At 43.2% G+C, this 16,315-nt stretch overlaps 3 protein-coding genes and 2 long non-coding RNA genes across 6 annotated transcripts; 2 read left to right on the plus strand and 3 right to left on the minus strand.

The window, feature by feature from the left end:
• Nucleotides 1-313: 313 nt before the first annotated feature.
• Nucleotides 314-6,889, plus strand: LOC129593369 (leukocyte receptor cluster member 8-like). 2 transcript variants are annotated; one of them, XM_055489656.1, is made up of 10 exons: nt 314-490; nt 599-1,226; nt 1,850-2,262; nt 2,824-3,022; nt 3,395-3,499; nt 3,687-3,827; nt 4,006-4,365; nt 4,793-5,454; nt 5,954-6,161; nt 6,316-6,889. In XM_055489656.1, the coding sequence occupies exons 2-10, from the start codon at nt 919-921 to the stop codon at nt 6,575-6,577; spliced, it is 2,658 nt and encodes an 885-aa protein (XP_055345631.1). In that variant the 5' UTR covers nt 314-490; nt 599-918; the 3' UTR covers nt 6,578-6,889. The 2 variants fall into 2 exon arrangements, with proteins under 2 accessions (XP_055345631.1, XP_055345626.1); XM_055489651.1 differs by having other exon boundaries at nt 626-1,226.
• On the minus strand, nt 6,867-8,433 carry LOC129593383 (uncharacterized). The gene is made up of 4 exons (XM_055489668.1): nt 8,273-8,433; nt 8,062-8,173; nt 7,323-7,587; nt 6,867-7,258 (listed from the first exon to the last, which is right to left on the minus strand). The coding sequence occupies exons 1-4, from the start codon at nt 8,319-8,321 to the stop codon at nt 7,136-7,138; spliced, it is 549 nt and encodes a 182-aa protein (XP_055345643.1). The 5' UTR covers nt 8,322-8,433; the 3' UTR covers nt 6,867-7,135.
• A 641-nt stretch (nt 8,434-9,074) lies between these two features.
• On the minus strand, nt 9,075-11,093 carry LOC129598108 (uncharacterized). The gene is made up of 4 exons (XR_008691648.1): nt 10,961-11,093; nt 10,194-10,498; nt 9,788-9,906; nt 9,075-9,416 (listed from the first exon to the last, which is right to left on the minus strand). It is a non-coding gene; the product is annotated as an uncharacterized LOC129598108 (long non-coding RNA).
• A 772-nt stretch (nt 11,094-11,865) lies between these two features.
• LOC129597429 (uncharacterized) lies at nt 11,866-14,380 on the plus strand. The gene is made up of 6 exons (XR_008691564.1): nt 11,866-12,249; nt 12,337-12,460; nt 12,546-12,705; nt 12,773-12,959; nt 13,400-13,530; nt 13,732-14,380. It is a non-coding gene; the product is annotated as an uncharacterized LOC129597429 (long non-coding RNA).
• Nucleotides 14,381-14,708: 328 nt separating this feature from the next.
• On the minus strand, nt 14,709-16,233 carry LOC129596399 (uncharacterized). Its single transcript, XM_055493676.1, has 4 exons — nt 16,073-16,233; nt 15,862-15,973; nt 15,124-15,388; nt 14,709-15,057 (listed from the first exon to the last, which is right to left on the minus strand). Exons 1-4 carry the CDS (start codon nt 16,119-16,121, stop codon nt 14,935-14,937), a joined length of 549 nt encoding a protein of 182 aa, XP_055349651.1. The 5' UTR covers nt 16,122-16,233; the 3' UTR covers nt 14,709-14,934.
• Nucleotides 16,234-16,315: the final 82 nt, after the last annotated feature.

Here is a 16,315-nt window from a genome sequence, read left to right on the forward strand (position 1 = left end):
CATATTGGCTCCAGTCTGCATCGGCAGCAACTCGCAACAACCGCAAACAATTTTTTCATTTTCGAGCCTGAAACCTGGAAAAATAAACATTAATATTTCAAAATAATCAGTTTTATAGGATCACTTCCGTTCATTTGTGCTTTTGTGGTCAGAAAATCAGAAACCCAAATGATCATCGCAGCTGTGACTGTATTCTGATTGCGCTGGTTGGATACCTGCAGCCAATCACGATCGGCCTTTTTCTAGCAGCATTCGTAAAGGAACCCCCGCTAAACCGAATGTCAGGCATAGAGTTTTTGGCTTCGACATCATCTGTGAGCAGAGCCACTGAGCCAGTTTGAAGATTTTTAAATAATTTAATTTTTAAACATATACTTAGATAGAACCCACATCCTTTAAGTTTCTTCGCTGGAAGATCTTTTTGTTTCGCTCGTTGTTTAATGAAAAGTTGAATACTGTTTTTAGGATGGCATGTGCCACGTTCTTGCAGGTAAATGAGAAGATTTGAAGGCTACGTCACACCCTGCGTTGCGTGAACGAACACGATTGCTGGCGCTGCACAGCACTCCATCATTTCGTTTCTTGTTTTGGTTTGCAGTTCCTTATTGCTCCCTGTTTGATTCAGGTTTTATTAATACCGACACCATAGGAATCTTCTTCCACTCAACTAAATTATTATCGGATACTTCCAGAACCCATTCTTCCAAGACAGAAACGGGAGTCATCCTTGCAGTATAAATTCTTGTTATCTTATTCTTGCCAATTCTCTTACTGGGATCGAAGTCTTCCTTGGATTCTGTCTGCGTTATTTGCATTCTGCCTCATCGCGCACACACCGCCTCCGTCAGCACAACTTAATCAAAGCCACAGGTACAGTGTAAACTCTCTGGTTAAAAACGGCTGACACCGTGACACGCGATGGACATCGAGTGCATCCCCCCACCACCGCCCGAAGAGTTCGAGGAGCCCAGTCAGTCTTCGGCGTACTCCCACCCTTATCACAATCACGCTTCCTCTGCGCTCCACGATGTGCCTCTGCCCCCCGGGGAGACCGCGCATCCGGGGGGCTACGGTGGCGCCGCCACTGACAGCAACAGTCGGGGTCTGGAGTGGCAGCGGGCCATGGAGGCCCTCAATCAGTCCAATGCCAGCACGCAGCAGATGGCGAAAAATGCCTATCCCACCTATACGTCGCCCTATGCCATGCCTGCGACACAGTACTACGGGTAAGACTGTAAGAGATATGCAGGTTTGATGAACATTTACTTACAGAATGTGTCGCATTAGAGTCTAATGATTAGACTTTAGAGTTGCTGCAATTATGTAACAATTCCAGTGAAGGCATATGGTAATATTCATGATTTTATCCTCGTTATATTCTTTAACCTTCTACTGAATTACAGAGAGTTTGCAGTGTGAAATCAAAATTTAAAAAATGGAAACGTTAAGGAAAGCGAGTAATTTGATCTGATTGCAGCTTTGAGAGTTTTATCACTTTTATGCGACATTGAACAGTTTTTATTGTTTTATGTCCGATTCACCCCGGATATAAGTACCACTGCACTACGACGCATTACACATTAATATATCACGCATGTGCAGACTCTCGAAACTCGAATGTATACTTCTATGTAAACTGTCGATTGTAAACTATCAGTTCATTAATTCAGGTAGAATTAGTGAGTGTAAAATTTAATTAGTTAGTGATTAAATATTTTAAATACTAATCTCTACTTGGATCATCGTCAGTGTATATATGCGCGACAAATTCATTGTGCAGTTTAAACTTTAATTTAAATTTTAAACGGAAAAATTGTGGATCATTGAGCGTTCGTTGCATTTTTTGTAGCTATGGAACTGGATATTCGTCAGCGTACGTGGCTCCAGCTTACAGTTCCATCTCCGCGTATCCGAACTTTGCAGTGCAGTATGCTCAAGCTCAGACAGCTTCCCACTCCTCCAACTCCTCTTCCTCATCCAACCTCAGTCCCGTTTTCACTCCCCGCGGGGCAGCCGCCCGGCCGCGGCTGCGCGGTCTGTCCAAATTCTCGCCCTACAATGTCCCAGGCAAAGATACCAATCCACCGCAGATCACGTATCAAGCGCCGCCCACCACCTACTCATATAACAGCAATGCCCCCGCGGTAGGGAAAAGCAACGAGCCTGAGAGTATGGATCTGGAAGAGGATAGTTCCGCCGGTGCCATGACGGCTACCCCGTCGGCTACTGGCAGTTTATTCGGCAATAGACTGGCTCGCAAACGTAAGTTCTGTCTGTACGAATACTACTCATGGTCAGTAGCACTTAATGTTGGAACATGTTCTAGAAACTTTTGATAATGTTATCATAATTTTACTTTGCCTTTATAAAAGATTGAAAATTTGGAGCGAATTTTGGAAAATTTGGAACGAATTTTGGAGCAACAAAGGTTGTTGCTGGTTTCTTGAATAAATTTTAACTTTAAACCTTTTAGTTTTCCTTTTACGGTTACGTTTCTGCCAGCGTTTCTTCGCAGACCGTACATTCATCTTAATAATTTTTCATCTGTTGGGGCAAGTTAGCTGTTTGAATGCGTGTTTAATATTTATTTCATGATTCAAAGTGATCATAACAAGAAATCATGAGTTAATTGCGAATTTTTAGATTAACTAGAAGGTTAACATCACTGTTAACGTTTTTGTTGAATTTCCATTGGTTAATTTTCTTCCATCGTGATAATATTTAATCTACTATCACCGTTTTACAATTCTTTTACAATTCAGTAACCCTGTTTGGCTCTGGTTTACAGCAGGGTGTTAATTTGGAAACGTTTTCTTATTGCAGAAGCTCCTGGGGCTGGTGGCATTCGATTTCAGCTGTCGAAGAAAATTCCCACTGCTTCTTCTGCTACGGATGTCAAAGTATCCACTCCTTTATTGCAGAGACCCCCAACACAGTCGTCCAGCAGCCAAGCGACTCGCCTGTCCTTTGCTCAGGAAGACGCCGACACCACCGTCATAACAACCGACACTGGATTTAGCAGGTACTGACTCAGATTTTTGGAATTAGGATTAAATGGTCATTTTATCTATTGCAAAATGCAAATATTGCCGTAAATAAGCAGTAAGCCGTTAACGATTTATTAAGCAATATGAATAAGAAATAGTAGGATAAATCGCAGATTCGCAGTTATTTTATTAATTGTACAGTTCAGATAAAAAGTCAGTGTACATATTTAACTTTGGCTTTGATAAATGCTCAAAGTTCTGTTTTAAAAGTAATTAATTTTTTCCTTTTTTTCATACGTTCTTTGTAATCAGTCGAGCGATGCCAGCCTGGTTTTCGATTTTGTCTGTTTTATTTAACGAAATTAGAATTAGGCACTCAACTTTTACGTTTACTAACATTCATGCAGGACCGGAAACGTATCCCGCTTCAGCTCGGCACCCAAACAAGATTACCCGCCTAGTGGACAGCCGGGCGGGGCTGTTAGCTCGAAAGACTGGCCGCTTAGCTTGCAGTAAGTGTCGAATAATGGCGTAATGATTTTACTTCATTACTTACTTTTTGAAAAAAGCATTGACTGCTTACGCTGTTACGCGCTGGAATTGTCTTAACTTGATTGTTCCACGCTTTCCTGTTTAAGCAATTAAATATTCTCCTCTTTCTGCCTTGTGCTAATGCGGTGCTTTTGATTTGTTTTTCAGGGAATACGTCACAAAGGCCATCGAAGTGACCCCGCCGGAGAAACGTGAACAGGTTATGCAAACGATTACTATGATGATTACCAACGCGTACAAAACCAATACCATATTCACCGTCAAATGGGAGAATGCGCCCATGCCCTAGTAAGTTTATGGTCGACGACAAAAAATTATCAGAGTAAAATTCGCAGTACATAAATCTAAAGCAGATTAAAAGACTGAGCTGCAAGAATTTTATGCGAAAATTGATTTACTCGCACTGAAGTGTTTATGGAACTTCTGGTATTCTTCAGTATATCTGATACGCTTTCTTATTTTTTAGTTCGAACGATAAAGGTTCGGAGATCTTTAATTTGAGCCCGAAACGGGAGAACGAACGGCCGCAGTCGGTCAACAGCGGGTCGACGTCGTCGCGTGGTGGCCGGCGCGGCAGTAATCGGCGCACGGGCAGCGGCGGCCGGTACGGATCGGATTCGGAGGACGATGACGACTCTAGTTATTATTCAATTAAGCCGGGTAGTGGTAGTGCTAAGGAGAGTAGACGGTTTAATGCGTCGCCCAGTAAGAAAACGCAGCAGGATAATTCCGCACAGGATTATATGCCGTTGACGGGTAAAGGGCTCAGTTTATCCGCTGGCGCCAAGGGACAGAAGGCCGGCAAAGGCAAAAAAGCCGCTCAGAGGTATGTTTTCTATGGTTTTGTGGTTTTTTCCCCAAATTGTACTTCACAAAGTTAATTTTGCTGCCAGAGGTAAGTAATATGTTTGTCGCTCTGATATCAGTGGAAATAATGAATTATTCATTTTGTGTGAATTTTAATGTCATGGTAAAGAGTGCCATAAGAATGTTCAGACGTTCCTGACGCGACTAGTATGAGTGATTATTGTGATTTATTGTTTGCGTCAGTTGAATTTGAAATCGTTGTTGTTAAAATAAGATTCACTGGAAAATTGGTCTATTTTAATATATTAATTTAGAATAAAATATTACCTGCGTAATTTACTAATTTAGATTAAATCCCCACAAATTAGATAATTTTTATCCTGATTCTGTAATCTGGAAGACTCTTTTGGTTTGAATGCCTTGATGCGAATCATACATGCTTACAGCGCCCGTGGTAAGTTAATGGGTATGGGCACCGAAGCCCCGATGACGGCCGCCGAACTCGAGCGTCTCCGCCGCCGGCAAGAGCGCTTCGGCGACCTGTTGACCTCCGACGCCCCCGACTCCCCCGCCGCCGACACCCCCGTCCCGTCCCTGCCCAAGGCCAAAAAGGCCTTCAACACCGTCTCCCCGCTATCCTCGCTGCGCAGCCAGAAACCCAACCGCTCTATCTCGGCGCCGCGCACCATCATCGGCACGTGCCAGACGGTGGAGAAGGACTACTTCCGGTTGACGGACCACGTCGATCCGGCGCAGGTCCGCCCGGTGTACATCCTGGAGCAGGCGCTGGATCTGGTCAAACGCAAATGGAAGGCGGAGAAGGAGTACCGGTATGCGGAGTCGCAGTTGAAGAGTATGCGGCAGGATCTGCGGGTGCAGCACGTCTTCAGTCCCTTCACGGTGGCCGTGTATGAGACGCATGCGCGCATCGCCCTGGAGGTCGGCGATCAGGCTGAGTTCACGCAGTGTCTGGCGCAGTTGGAATGGCTGTACGATGTGCTGATGAAGACGGGCGGGGGTGGGGAGCAGCTGGTCAAGGGATGTGAGCATCGACGGGAGTTTTTGTCGTACAGAATTCTGTATGTGATGAGGCAGAATCGGACCACAGGTACGCTATACAAATAACACAAATTAGAATGTGAAAATTAAAATAATACGATATAACATCTCAAATTAAATACTGATGGTTTAAATTAAATGATATAAATTAAAAGATGTTTCCGATAAAACTAAATATGAAAATGAAAAGCAGGGTTAAAAAGGAAGTTCATAGGCATGTGTTGAAACGGAAATGTACTGTAGAATAAAAAAAGAATTTCTGAGGAATGTTTGACTGACTTATTCAGCCTATGATATTCAATCTAGACCTAGTATTTTATAAACTTATCAGCTATTGGCTTTGATATTTTTATCTCATGTGAAGTTCCAAGTTTGTTGAGTTCTCCATCTTCGTTAATGATTATGGAGAAATGATCTCTTGGTAAAGCGAAGTAAAACTTTCCGATTTTAGTGAGTAGTATACGTGCTTTTGTCGGATATTGTTTTTGTCGGAAAGTTTACAGATAGTGAATTCTTTGCCGACCCGACGAAGTTGTGAATGATCGTAGATGCGGCCAAAGCGCGTATGAATCTGTCAGTGGATGACAAGAAAGACACGTGCATCGCCTTTGCCTTCTCCGTGCTGTCAGCCTACTTTGCGGGTGATTATCAGCAGTTTTTTACATTTTATAAACTTGCTCCTCTTATGGCTAGCTACGTGATGGATGTGGCCATACCGCAGTTCCGCCAAAAGTCCCTCATTAAACTGTGCAATGCGTAAGTCGATCTCCTCTCCAGTAATGCTGATTAATTAATATTATTTTGTAATAATAATTCGTAATATGAATTAAATGAATTAATCGGCAGTATTAATTAATTTTTGTGTAGCATAATTCGTAATATTAATTAATTTTGGCGTTGTGATTTGCAGGTATCGTCCCAACTTGCCCGTGATGGCCTTGAAGGAGTTATTGTGTTTCCCCACCGAGCGGGAGATGCGCGACTTCCTCAAAGCCTACCCGAAGATGGTGTACACGTGGATGAACGGGCTGGAGGAGATCGACACCAAGGCCTCGCTGACCATCGTCAAAGCCGGCCCGGAACCGGTCACCGATGGGCCCGTAGTCAAGCCGACGCCCATTACACCGCAGAAGACAGGGAAAACCGGCAGATTTCGGGCTAAGGTTAAATGAATAACGTTTTTAATCTTGTTTTCAATTTGGCTGTGATAGCGGTGATGCATAGAATAACGATGGGAATTGTGTTTCGTTCGTCGGCTAATGGCCATGAGAGAGAATCTGTTGTAATGTTTAAGTTTGTTTTTATTTTAAACGGGGAGGTATTTTGTGCTTGTTTCGACTATGTTTTTTAATCTTCTAAGTTGTTTTTGTGCCGATGTACATTATTGTGGGCACCGTCGAACGATGGTTGGTTCATCTGTTGTGTTGTGGCGTAAATGCACATTATGCGAGCCGAAATGGCGAAGAAAAGCGCGCTTTATATGATGCGGTTGGACGTCGTGCATGGTTGTTACAGCACAGTTCGTTGGAATTAAATCTCGCATCAGTGCTTAGTATATCATTTCAGGTGTTGATGTTGTCGCAATTAACACACCCACCGTTTTTTAAAGAAGACAGTTCAAAATTACTTTTTCAAATAGCAAATGGCGCACAGATGGCTGGTGTTGGTAGCCAATTCGGTATGCAGTTGATGAAGATGCTTAAACACGGCAAAAAGGCAAATCCAAATCATTATTCGCAAGAGCACTCGTTGTCCTCTCCGGTCCAGTCGCAGTTGCTGGCCTGGACAGTGAATTCAACGGTGGCGCCGCCACTGAAGGATGGAGAAGTGCGCAGATGACCAGTCCAAGGGAACTAGGTTACAAAGAAAAGTTGCTTAATAAAAGAAGGCAATCAAGAAAAACTGGCTTGTACTTACGCCGGAGCAGCCGTGGGTGGCGCAGAAGTCGTTCATGGCGGTGTCGATGACGGGGTAGTCGGTGGGGCCGGCGGTGATGAGCGCCACTACATCGTGCACGTCGTTCCAGGTGCAGCCGGCTTCGTTGAGGATCTGCTCCGTCAAGCTCATCACCTGGATGGCTTCGTTGTAGGTGCCGCCCGGACTGATGATGGTGCGGTTGGCGAAGGAAGTGAAGGCGCGCACCGAGGTCATGAACAGGCTCTGACCCACACGGACGGCGTACCTAATTAACAGAACAAATTACAGCCAACGTCGGCTATGACTTGTAACCAATAAAGATATTATTTTGTAAACGAAATGCTCAACTTAGAAATCAAAATCCTTGTTAATTTTTATTGTTATCACATTGTAAAGAAAGATATATATTGTACATATTTGTAAGTGACCTTTAGCACGTTAGGAACTTAATGATGATTAAGGGATAAAAAGTCATTATGAATGTGTCCCGTTAGTGGATTATATATTATCATTTACGAAGAAGGTGTAAACGATTAACGTATGATGTGCAAAAGATTATTTATGCTATTTGGATGAAAAAAGTCGCAAAAGTAGCAATACACATGTATAAGGCATAAGCTGGTGACCTTATTATTAAGTACACAAACATAAGTATCTGCTGGCATGACCTTTATGCTGTCGTTGGTATTTGGTGCAAGTAGGAAACTTACGTTAGCTTTCAAAAAGATACAGAACTTACTGCCACGGCTTGGTGGTGGGTTTGGTTGGTGCCACCGACGAGGAAATCGGGACAATGTAGCGTTTCCACGCACTGCAGCATTCGGAGTGTCGTCGGTGATGTCCGCCAGCCACTGCAACAAAAGCAGCATAATGAGCTAATCCATGACCGTTGCATCAGCGAGTAACATCCACTAACACGCAAAAGCTCAGGATATGCAAAGGTCACTTACCGCTAGTAGCTGCAACCGCCAGCAAAACAGCCAAGATAGCCAACTTCATGGTGGATGGCGAGGAAAACGGAGGACTGTGACGAGAAACGAAGTAAAGACTGAAATGGAACTTTAGACACGATGTAACTGACGAAAGCTACGGATTTTGCAGCTCGCTTATATACTGTGAATTTTCCATACTGCAAGCCAAGTACTCTGGTCTGGAGCACAGGGATAAAAAGTTATGTCAGCAATCAAAATACGGCAGTAAACCGTAAGCTAAACCGTACTACACATGGCTCTTATGCAACCAGTAAAACGGAATATGCGAAGAAAACGATCCCTGATATCAGTGAATATGGGAAACTGGTGCTGGTTTCAGTTTGTTTGCATGTGCCTTGTTACGCGTTGACGTCCGGCTTTTCAATGAAGAACCGATAAAGTGCGAACGCTTCCAAAGACATTACCGTTTTACGACCGTTTTGTCGGCTGATTGTTACCGGAATGTGGAAACTGAGAATCACGGGAACAGTAAATGCATATAACGGAATTATGACCGTTTGCTCACGTTTATCAGCGAGGCGCCCGAATGTGTTTGTAAATAGCGGCGTACAGCCGACGGATTAAAGCAGTGCACCAGGTTTCTCTGCCAAATGGATAAATTTCCGCTGTAAAACCGGTTATCGAACACTGTAAATATTGCCAAGGTCGATACCGTTTAATCAAGGTCTTTTGTGTAAGCGTTCAACTGACCGTACGTACAAATGCAACACCTGTATTAATACCAGCAATTTGATGTACTGTAAACCGTACAATTCATTAATATTGTCCACAACGTACATTTCATGTAAAAACATTAAAGTGTTTGACGAACACAGTTTGCAGAAAACTGATCATTCTATTTGACACAGGATACGCATTTCAAATGAACGTAAAAAACTCGCTGTTCAGAAACTTCTGGAAAATTCTCAGCAATAAAAGCGCAAGATCAGCTAAAAAAATTATACAACTGATGAGACAACTGACGACGTAAAACATAACAAAAAGACGAGTAAGCCGAGCGTTGCCGGTTGCTTCCACATTTGCTGCTTATCGCAGATAGTGGCACAAGAACGGTCTTGGTTCGCAAAAGAGTCGAGTGACTTCTCGGCCGGTGGTCACCGATCTGTAAAAAATGCCTTAAAACGTCAAAAAGTGAAACCAGCAACGGTTAATTCGAAACTGGCAAAGACTCTTGATTATTCTCTCTTGAACGCAGTTTATATTTTCGTGCTCTCTGGCTTTTTCAGCTCTATCTAAATGGATTAATTTTGTTTGAAAATTCGGAGGTTTTTGTAATAACTGATCATATTCTTGGAATAACACTGTAAAAGTAAAGTCACTTTAGAACCCGACGAAATAAAAATCCAGCAACGACATTAGTAAACACTAAACATTGCAGAAACACCGGACACGATTCATTTCCCATGGGACTGACTTATCTTTCAGCTGCCATGGCCATCCGCTTATTTCCGTTTGGCACTCTTTGAGTCTTACCGGTTAGCTGGGCTTGCTCTTTCCCATTGCGGTAGCTGGGCGGACGGGGATCAACGAGAGGAACAGCGGCCACTTTCCGCACCGGCGCGGGAACATCATCGTCCAACGGTACCATATTCCTGCAGTCGAATACCAATTTAAGTACCTACGTTATTACTCAACAACAATCATCATCCAAATACAGATGCTACCAATAAAACCATAAAATACACCAACTATTATTAAGAAACACTAAATGCTCATTACTTTTCCGACTAACAGGAAGATTATCAGGATAGTTCACAAATAACGAGAACATTGTACATCTTACCTCCACATTTTCATTTGTTCTTTCCGGAATAATCTATGCTTTACAGGATAATACTTAAATACGGTCTTAAAAATGAATCCAGCCAGTAAGGCTTACGCTGCAAAACGCTGCATCGTAGCAGCAGCATTCGGATTCTCCTTGTTCCCATCAGGTATCACGTTACATTCGTGCTGATAACGAAACGCTTCCGTGGCGAAGGCGAGACGACAAGGACGGGCGAAAGGTTCAGTCTGAAAAATCCTGAATTAAAAAAAGCGCAAACTAACAGGCTTATGGGCGACAAAACACGTGCGGTAGCGGCCATATTGGTACGGCAACGGATTGCGCTGGTGGAAAAGGAGGAATGGGAGCGATAGCAGCCGTGCGCGTTCCGGGAGTTGATGAATTTCCATGGCGATCTGCTGCAGAGAAAAGATCAGGACGGCGGCTCGGCAGTTGGAAGAGCAATAATGTTTTTGGCGCTTCAGTTTAGTAATGCATATGCCAGAGTTTCCAATACTTTTTGTACCTGTATGCGTTGTTGAGTGCACATGCACACTGTGTACAAAGCATGCGCCCATCGTGCGATTTTCCCCGTTTACAGTACATAATTAAATTTTATGTTAAATTATGATAATTTAACATAAAATTTTAATTTTGTCAAAGTTTATCTCTTGTTTTCGTACGGGCGCCAGCTGTACATAACACCTGTTGTATATTATTGGGTTTCATTCATTATGAACCGATGAAGTTCGAGACAAGACAAACCATTGCTAAACATTAACAACAGTAAAAGCTTATTAAATCCTTCTGCCCTTTCATTATTGTACCTGCCAGGCTGCCACAGATGCCACCAATTGTATATTGTACTACGTTTAACTTACTGTATTAACGATAAGGTTTTTACCAATGAACAATTATTTTTCGGAATGTGTGATGGATTCAAAACCAAAGACTCTTAAGTATACCTCGAGTATACGTAAATCGTATTTCAAAATGCGGAAATTCTGAAACCCTTAGAATAGAGCAGATTTTTTACTGGCAAAGGGAATTCTGCGACATCTACTGTAGCCGACAAGCGGTACTTCTGTCTGTTCAAGTACAAGTACTTACTTTACGGGTTTTAACGCGTTACCGGCCGGAGGCGTACTGTACAGGTTTTTGCTCTTGTGTTGGATCTTACGTTCGATAACATACATCCTTCATACTGGCAAATGGTGTACTGTACTTCGTTATTTATGTACTTTTAAACAGTTCTTAGTTTTTCGAGATTTTATGTGGAATAGCAAAAGCAGAAATTTGAAATTCTGCTGTATGCATAAGTATGGATTATCTGTAGGGGGAATTTAAGGGCTGGGGCAAGCACTCTCTGTACTTGCTGCCGTCACCCTGCTAGTGTTTTACGTTGTGGCTGAACATGGAGATAAACAATATGATGGATCCTTGCTGGCGAATGGTGTACTAGTACTTCGATATACATGCATGTACTAACTAATTTGTGTTTTTCCACTACTTTAGATACGTACCACATAGTCACATACAATCTGTATGTGGTACGTATACCTAAAGACTAAAGTAGATTCATTTTAAGTTACTTCGGCACCAGCAAACTTAAACTGTTAAAATCAATGAAAATTCACGTAGGTACCTATGTAACGCTTGTCGCATGGCACACCACACGCGGGGTGCATGAGCCGTAAGTACGTCAGCAACAAGCGCTCTCGCTTCACGATCGCAGCCTGATCTAGTGATCTGCACAGCTGACAGCTGATCGTCATTTTTCTTTACCACTGCACTGACATTGAATATTGCTGCATATTGCATCTGGTTTTGTGGATAAATGGTGTTAATGAAGTGGTGGTGGTGTTAATGATTTTGTATTCCGTCGTGCTCTATCCCCTTTCTCACATTATATCGTGCTTTTGGTGGAGAGTTCTCCGAGCTGCTTAACAGGGAGAACGTCCTGCATCGTCGGTTCTTCAGCTTTGGTCTGCATATCAGTGTGCAGTGTAAAGTGTTCATTACTGATAACAGCTGCAATGGCAGACCGTCAGGAACCCGTTGCTGGCATTATCGACCATTTGCGGCGCACGCTGGCCAGTGGTAATCACAGCGACGTCCAGTTTACGGTAGGACGGCAGTTTGGGGAAGTGAAAACGCTGCAGGCACACAAGTACGCTGGATGCTGGATAGTAGATACGGTGGTGCATGGCCAGCCAACGCGGATGTTTGTACGGAATTTAAGGTGGTAATTTTGCAGGTTGGTGTTGAGCATCAACAGTGACGTCTTTGAGCGGATGTTCTACGGGAGTCTGTCGGAAAAAATGCGACGCTCCCATCGATGTTCCTGATATTCTGCCAGACGCTTTCCTCAACATGCTCAGGTACAATACGACTTTACGTAAAAGTGGGTTTCTCGTTCTTGTGATTGAGAAATGGTTTTGTTGTATTTGCGTTTATTTACGTTAGCTTTATGTATTCGGATACCGTGGAACATCTGGATATGAGCAACGCTGTGCAGACCATGTTTTGTGCCGTGAAGTACCACATTCAGCCGCTGTTTGATCGGTGCTCGGAGTTTATCGTTGGTCAGCTGAACGCGGAGAATTGTCTGTCTGTTCTGCAAAGTGTGAGTCTACCGATTGTTTATGTGTGTTGTGATTGAAAGCGGGAGAGTCCACGCCAGTGTTTCGTAGGTCAAACTTCTGCATCCACCTACCGTTATCACGAAATGCTTGGAGCCTTGGAACTAGTGGATGAATACTCTGAAAACGTCTTGCAGTCGGAGCAGCTGATGTCCGTTGACCGTGACATCTTGGCGATGATTCTCGTACGTGATACACTGTCGGCTGCGGAGCATCTCATCTACGAAGCTGTCGAAAAGTATGTGGTGAAGAGTGTACTTTTTCTACGGCATTCATTCCAAGAGTTAATGTTGAAAGGCTCGAAAAGGACGAATTTTTCTACGGTTTTGCGCAAACTTTTACTTAAACCCCTGCGCGCATACTGTATTTCCTCACGTTCAGTTAAACGTCGTCCTACTTAATATGATGATGACTTTGGCTGTCTGCATTCGTTTCGGATTTAATTTACTGAAGTTAAATTCAGTATCAAAATTTAACTAACTTTAGGCTCGCAGGATGGTATTACAACGTATGGTAATTAATGCATTGACTTTGAGAATAAGCATGAAATGTGCAGTTATCAGTGGATGCGGTGTCTCACAATCAGTGCGATTCAGTTGCTGACTGCTGAGTGACTGAATACCTGTTTTTTTTTGAATGGACGCGCTATTGTACAAAATCTTTTGCATTTTCTTGCAGGTGGGCTGTGAATGCTTGCCAAATGCGCGAGCTGGATCCATCGGGCCAATCGACGTCAGATGCTGGGTACACTGTATCATGTCAGATTTCCACTCTTGCCGAATGTTTTGTTGGCGGATGGTCCCTTGAAGGTAACACAATTATCAACAGCCAGTTAAACATGATAGACGTCGGTTTTCATAATAACGTGGATATTATAACTTGGTCGTTATTATAAAAGTGTATTGAATGTACTTACTGTATTGGTTTTTGCTGCAATGGGAGTAAGTACTGTATACTGGAATGGAATCCTGGATATAGTAGTGCTAACTGCTATAGATATTTTATAACAGGATAACCATATACGACCCGTATGTAATATGGAGGTTGGCTGTAAACGGGTTTACTGACGATGGAGGAAATGGGGAGGATCTACCGAATGAAGTATGCCACGGAGAAGCCGGTTGATCATTTCGTTGCGGCACGTCGTCAGCCTGTGAAGCGTCTAACAGCCTCCCAGAAAAGTGACACAGCCTTTCGCCACTGGTCTCGTGAAGATTTTTTCACACTATTCACGACCCTGGACACCGGAAATTCGGAGCAATGAAGACACTAAGTCTTGCCAGTGCATGCCGAATGCGTGTGCGCGAAGGAAGCCCTGGAGAATGGAGATACTGGCACTTCCTCGTTTTCTTTGAAGATTCGGCGATGATACACAATCAGAATATTATCGGAAATACCGTGCTGCTATTTTTTCTGCTGTGATATTATGTGTTTAAAGCGTACGTGCTCACAGTTCTGTTTAAATTCTGTAGGGTTTTCTTATTTTGTGCGAAATGATTCTTACCGGTTAGTAATTAATTTTTATTATTGATGTACAGTACGTACTAGATACATATTTTACACGTGGCCGCTGTGCTGTACGTACGATACGAAACTGTACTTATACTACGTGTTGTCTTTCGCGTTTTTTGGCAGTAGTTCCATTATTGTGACCATTAATATTACTGCGCAACTGCGTGTCTCCTCGTTTTACGTGGGTACGATTCCTGATTCTTCAGCTTCGGTTGCGAAAACTAGTAGTACTTAACTGCGAATTGCTGTTTGCGTGGCAATCATCAATAGCTACAAATTTACGATTGAAATGGGTACTGTAATACTACTGACTGGTATAGATATTGTAAAAGTTTATACGTATGCTTCAATGTACATACCGCCATACCGGCTTATGGGCACACAGCAATGCTGAGTGGCCGCTGATTTAATTAGCACATTAGTTGTTGTATTGAGGAGTTGTGCCCTACGTGGACATCGCTACGAACCGAATGCCTTTGAAACAGCGGGCTTTATTTGAATTTGTTGAAGGCTCGTTTGGTGGTCAGAGGACATTAAATTTAAGTAAGTGGAACAATACATGCATTGGTGCTCTTGCTAGATAAATCATCTCATGAGCTGTTGGTGCTTTCACACTTAACGCGCCCATAATCGATAACACAATTTCGAAGAAAGAATTAATTCTTATCATTACTGACACTCGGCCAAAAAGGACGATCGCACTATTCGCAAGAGCACTCGTTGTCCTCTCCAGTCCAGTCGCAGTTGCTGGCCTGGACGGTGAATTCGACGGTGGCGCCGCCGCTGAAGGATGGAGAAGTGCGCAGATGGCCAGTCCAAGGAAACTACGGTTACAAAAAAAGAGCCGCTTACTAAAAGAAGTCAATCAAGGTAAAGCACAATGTACATACGCCGGAGCAGCCGTGGGTGGCGCAGAAGTCGTTCATGGCGGTGTCGATGACGGGGTAGTCGGTGGGGCCGGCGGTGATGAGCGCCACTACATCGTGCACGTCGTTCCAGGTGCAGCCGGCTTCGTTGAGGATCTGCTCCGTCAAGCTCATCACCTGGATGGCTTCGTTGTAGGTGCCGCCCGGACTAATGATGGTGCGGTTGGCGAAGGAAGTGAAGGCGCGCACCGAGGTCATGTACAGGCTCTGTCCCACACGGACGGCGTACCTAATTAACAGAACAAATTACTAAAGATAAGAATACAGCCAACGTCGGCCATGACTTGTAACCAATAAAGATATTATTTTGTAAACGAAATGCTCAACTTAGAAATCAAAATCCTTGTTAATTTTTATTGTTATCACATTGTAAAGAAAGATACTGTACATATTTTAAGTGATGAATAAGGGACCAAAAGTCATTATGGATGTGTCCCATTAGTGCATCATATTTTATCATTTACGAAGAAGGTGTAAACGATTAACGTATATAAAATGTGCAAAAGATTATTTATGTTATTTAAATGAAAAAAGTAATGAATAAAGTCGCAAAAGTAGCAATACGCATGTATAAGGCATAAGCTTGTGACCTTATTATTAAGTACAGAAACAGAAGCATCTGCTGACATGACCTTTATACTGTCGCTGGTATTTAGTGCAAGTAGGAAACTTACGTTAGCTTTAACAAAATGTACAACTTACTGCCACGGCTTGGTGGTGGGTTTGGTTGGTGCCACCGACGAGGAAATCGGGACAATGTAGCGTTTCCACGCACTGCAGCATTCGGAGCGTCTTCGGTGATGTCCGCCAGCCACTGCAACAGAAGCAGCATAATGAGCCAATCCATGACCTTTGCATCAGCGAGTAACATCGACTAACTCCTTAATGCACTGGAATCGCAAAGGTCACTTACCGCTAGTAGCTGCGACCGCCAGCAGAACTGCCAGGATAATCAACTTCATGGTGGAAGGTGAGAAAAACTAAGGATAGTGACGGGAAACCAAGTAAAGACCGAAATGGAACTTTAGACACGATGTAACTGACGAAAGCTACGGATTTTGCAGAGCGCTTATATACTGTAAATTTTCCAGACTGCAAGCCAAGTACTCCGGTCTGGAGCACAGGGATAAAAAGTTATGTCAGCAATCAAAATAAG

This window comes from Paramacrobiotus metropolitanus, unplaced genomic scaffold (assembly GCF_019649055.1).
Source record: "Paramacrobiotus metropolitanus isolate TYO unplaced genomic scaffold, Prichtersi_v1.0 Parri_scaffold0000003, whole genome shotgun sequence".
Taxonomy (NCBI): Eukaryota; Metazoa; Tardigrada; class Eutardigrada; order Parachela; family Macrobiotidae; genus Paramacrobiotus; species Paramacrobiotus metropolitanus.

What these genes read in the sequence shown, in the direction of transcription:
- LOC129593369 (XM_055489656.1), top strand. Translation starts at nt 919, where the DNA reads ATGGACATCGAGTGCATCCCCCCACCACCGCCCGAAGAGTTCGAGGAG. An exon ending in GACTGGCCGCTTAGCTTGCA is followed by an intron (nt 3,500 to 3,686) that starts GTAAGTGTCGAA and finishes TTTGTTTTTCAG; the next exon opens with GGAATACGTCACAAAGGCCA. An exon ending in GGCAAAAAAGCCGCTCAGAG is followed by an intron (nt 4,366 to 4,792) that starts GTATGTTTTCTA and finishes ACATGCTTACAG; the next exon opens with CGCCCGTGGTAAGTTAATGG.
- LOC129596399 (XM_055493676.1), bottom strand. Translation starts at nt 16,121, where the DNA reads ATGAAGTTGATTATCCTGGCAGTTCTGCTGGCGGTCGCAGCTACTAGC. An exon ending in CCCACCACCAAGCCGTGGCA is followed by an intron (nt 15,389 to 15,861) that starts GTAAGTTGTACA and finishes TCTGTTAATTAG; the next exon opens with GTACGCCGTCCGTGTGGGAC. An exon ending in CCACCCACGGCTGCTCCGGC is followed by an intron (nt 15,058 to 15,123) that starts GTATGTACATTG and finishes TTGTAACCGTAG; the next exon opens with TTTCCTTGGACTGGCCATCT.
- LOC129593383 (XM_055489668.1), bottom strand. Translation starts at nt 8,321, where the DNA reads ATGAAGTTGGCTATCTTGGCTGTTTTGCTGGCGGTTGCAGCTACTAGC. An exon ending in GGCGGTTGCAGCTACTAGCG is followed by an intron (nt 8,174 to 8,272) that starts GTAAGTGACCTT and finishes CTTTTGTTGCAG; the next exon opens with TGGCTGGCGGACATCACCGA. An exon ending in CCACCCACGGCTGCTCCGGC is followed by an intron (nt 7,259 to 7,322) that starts GTAAGTACAAGC and finishes TTTGTAACCTAG; the next exon opens with TTCCCTTGGACTGGTCATCT.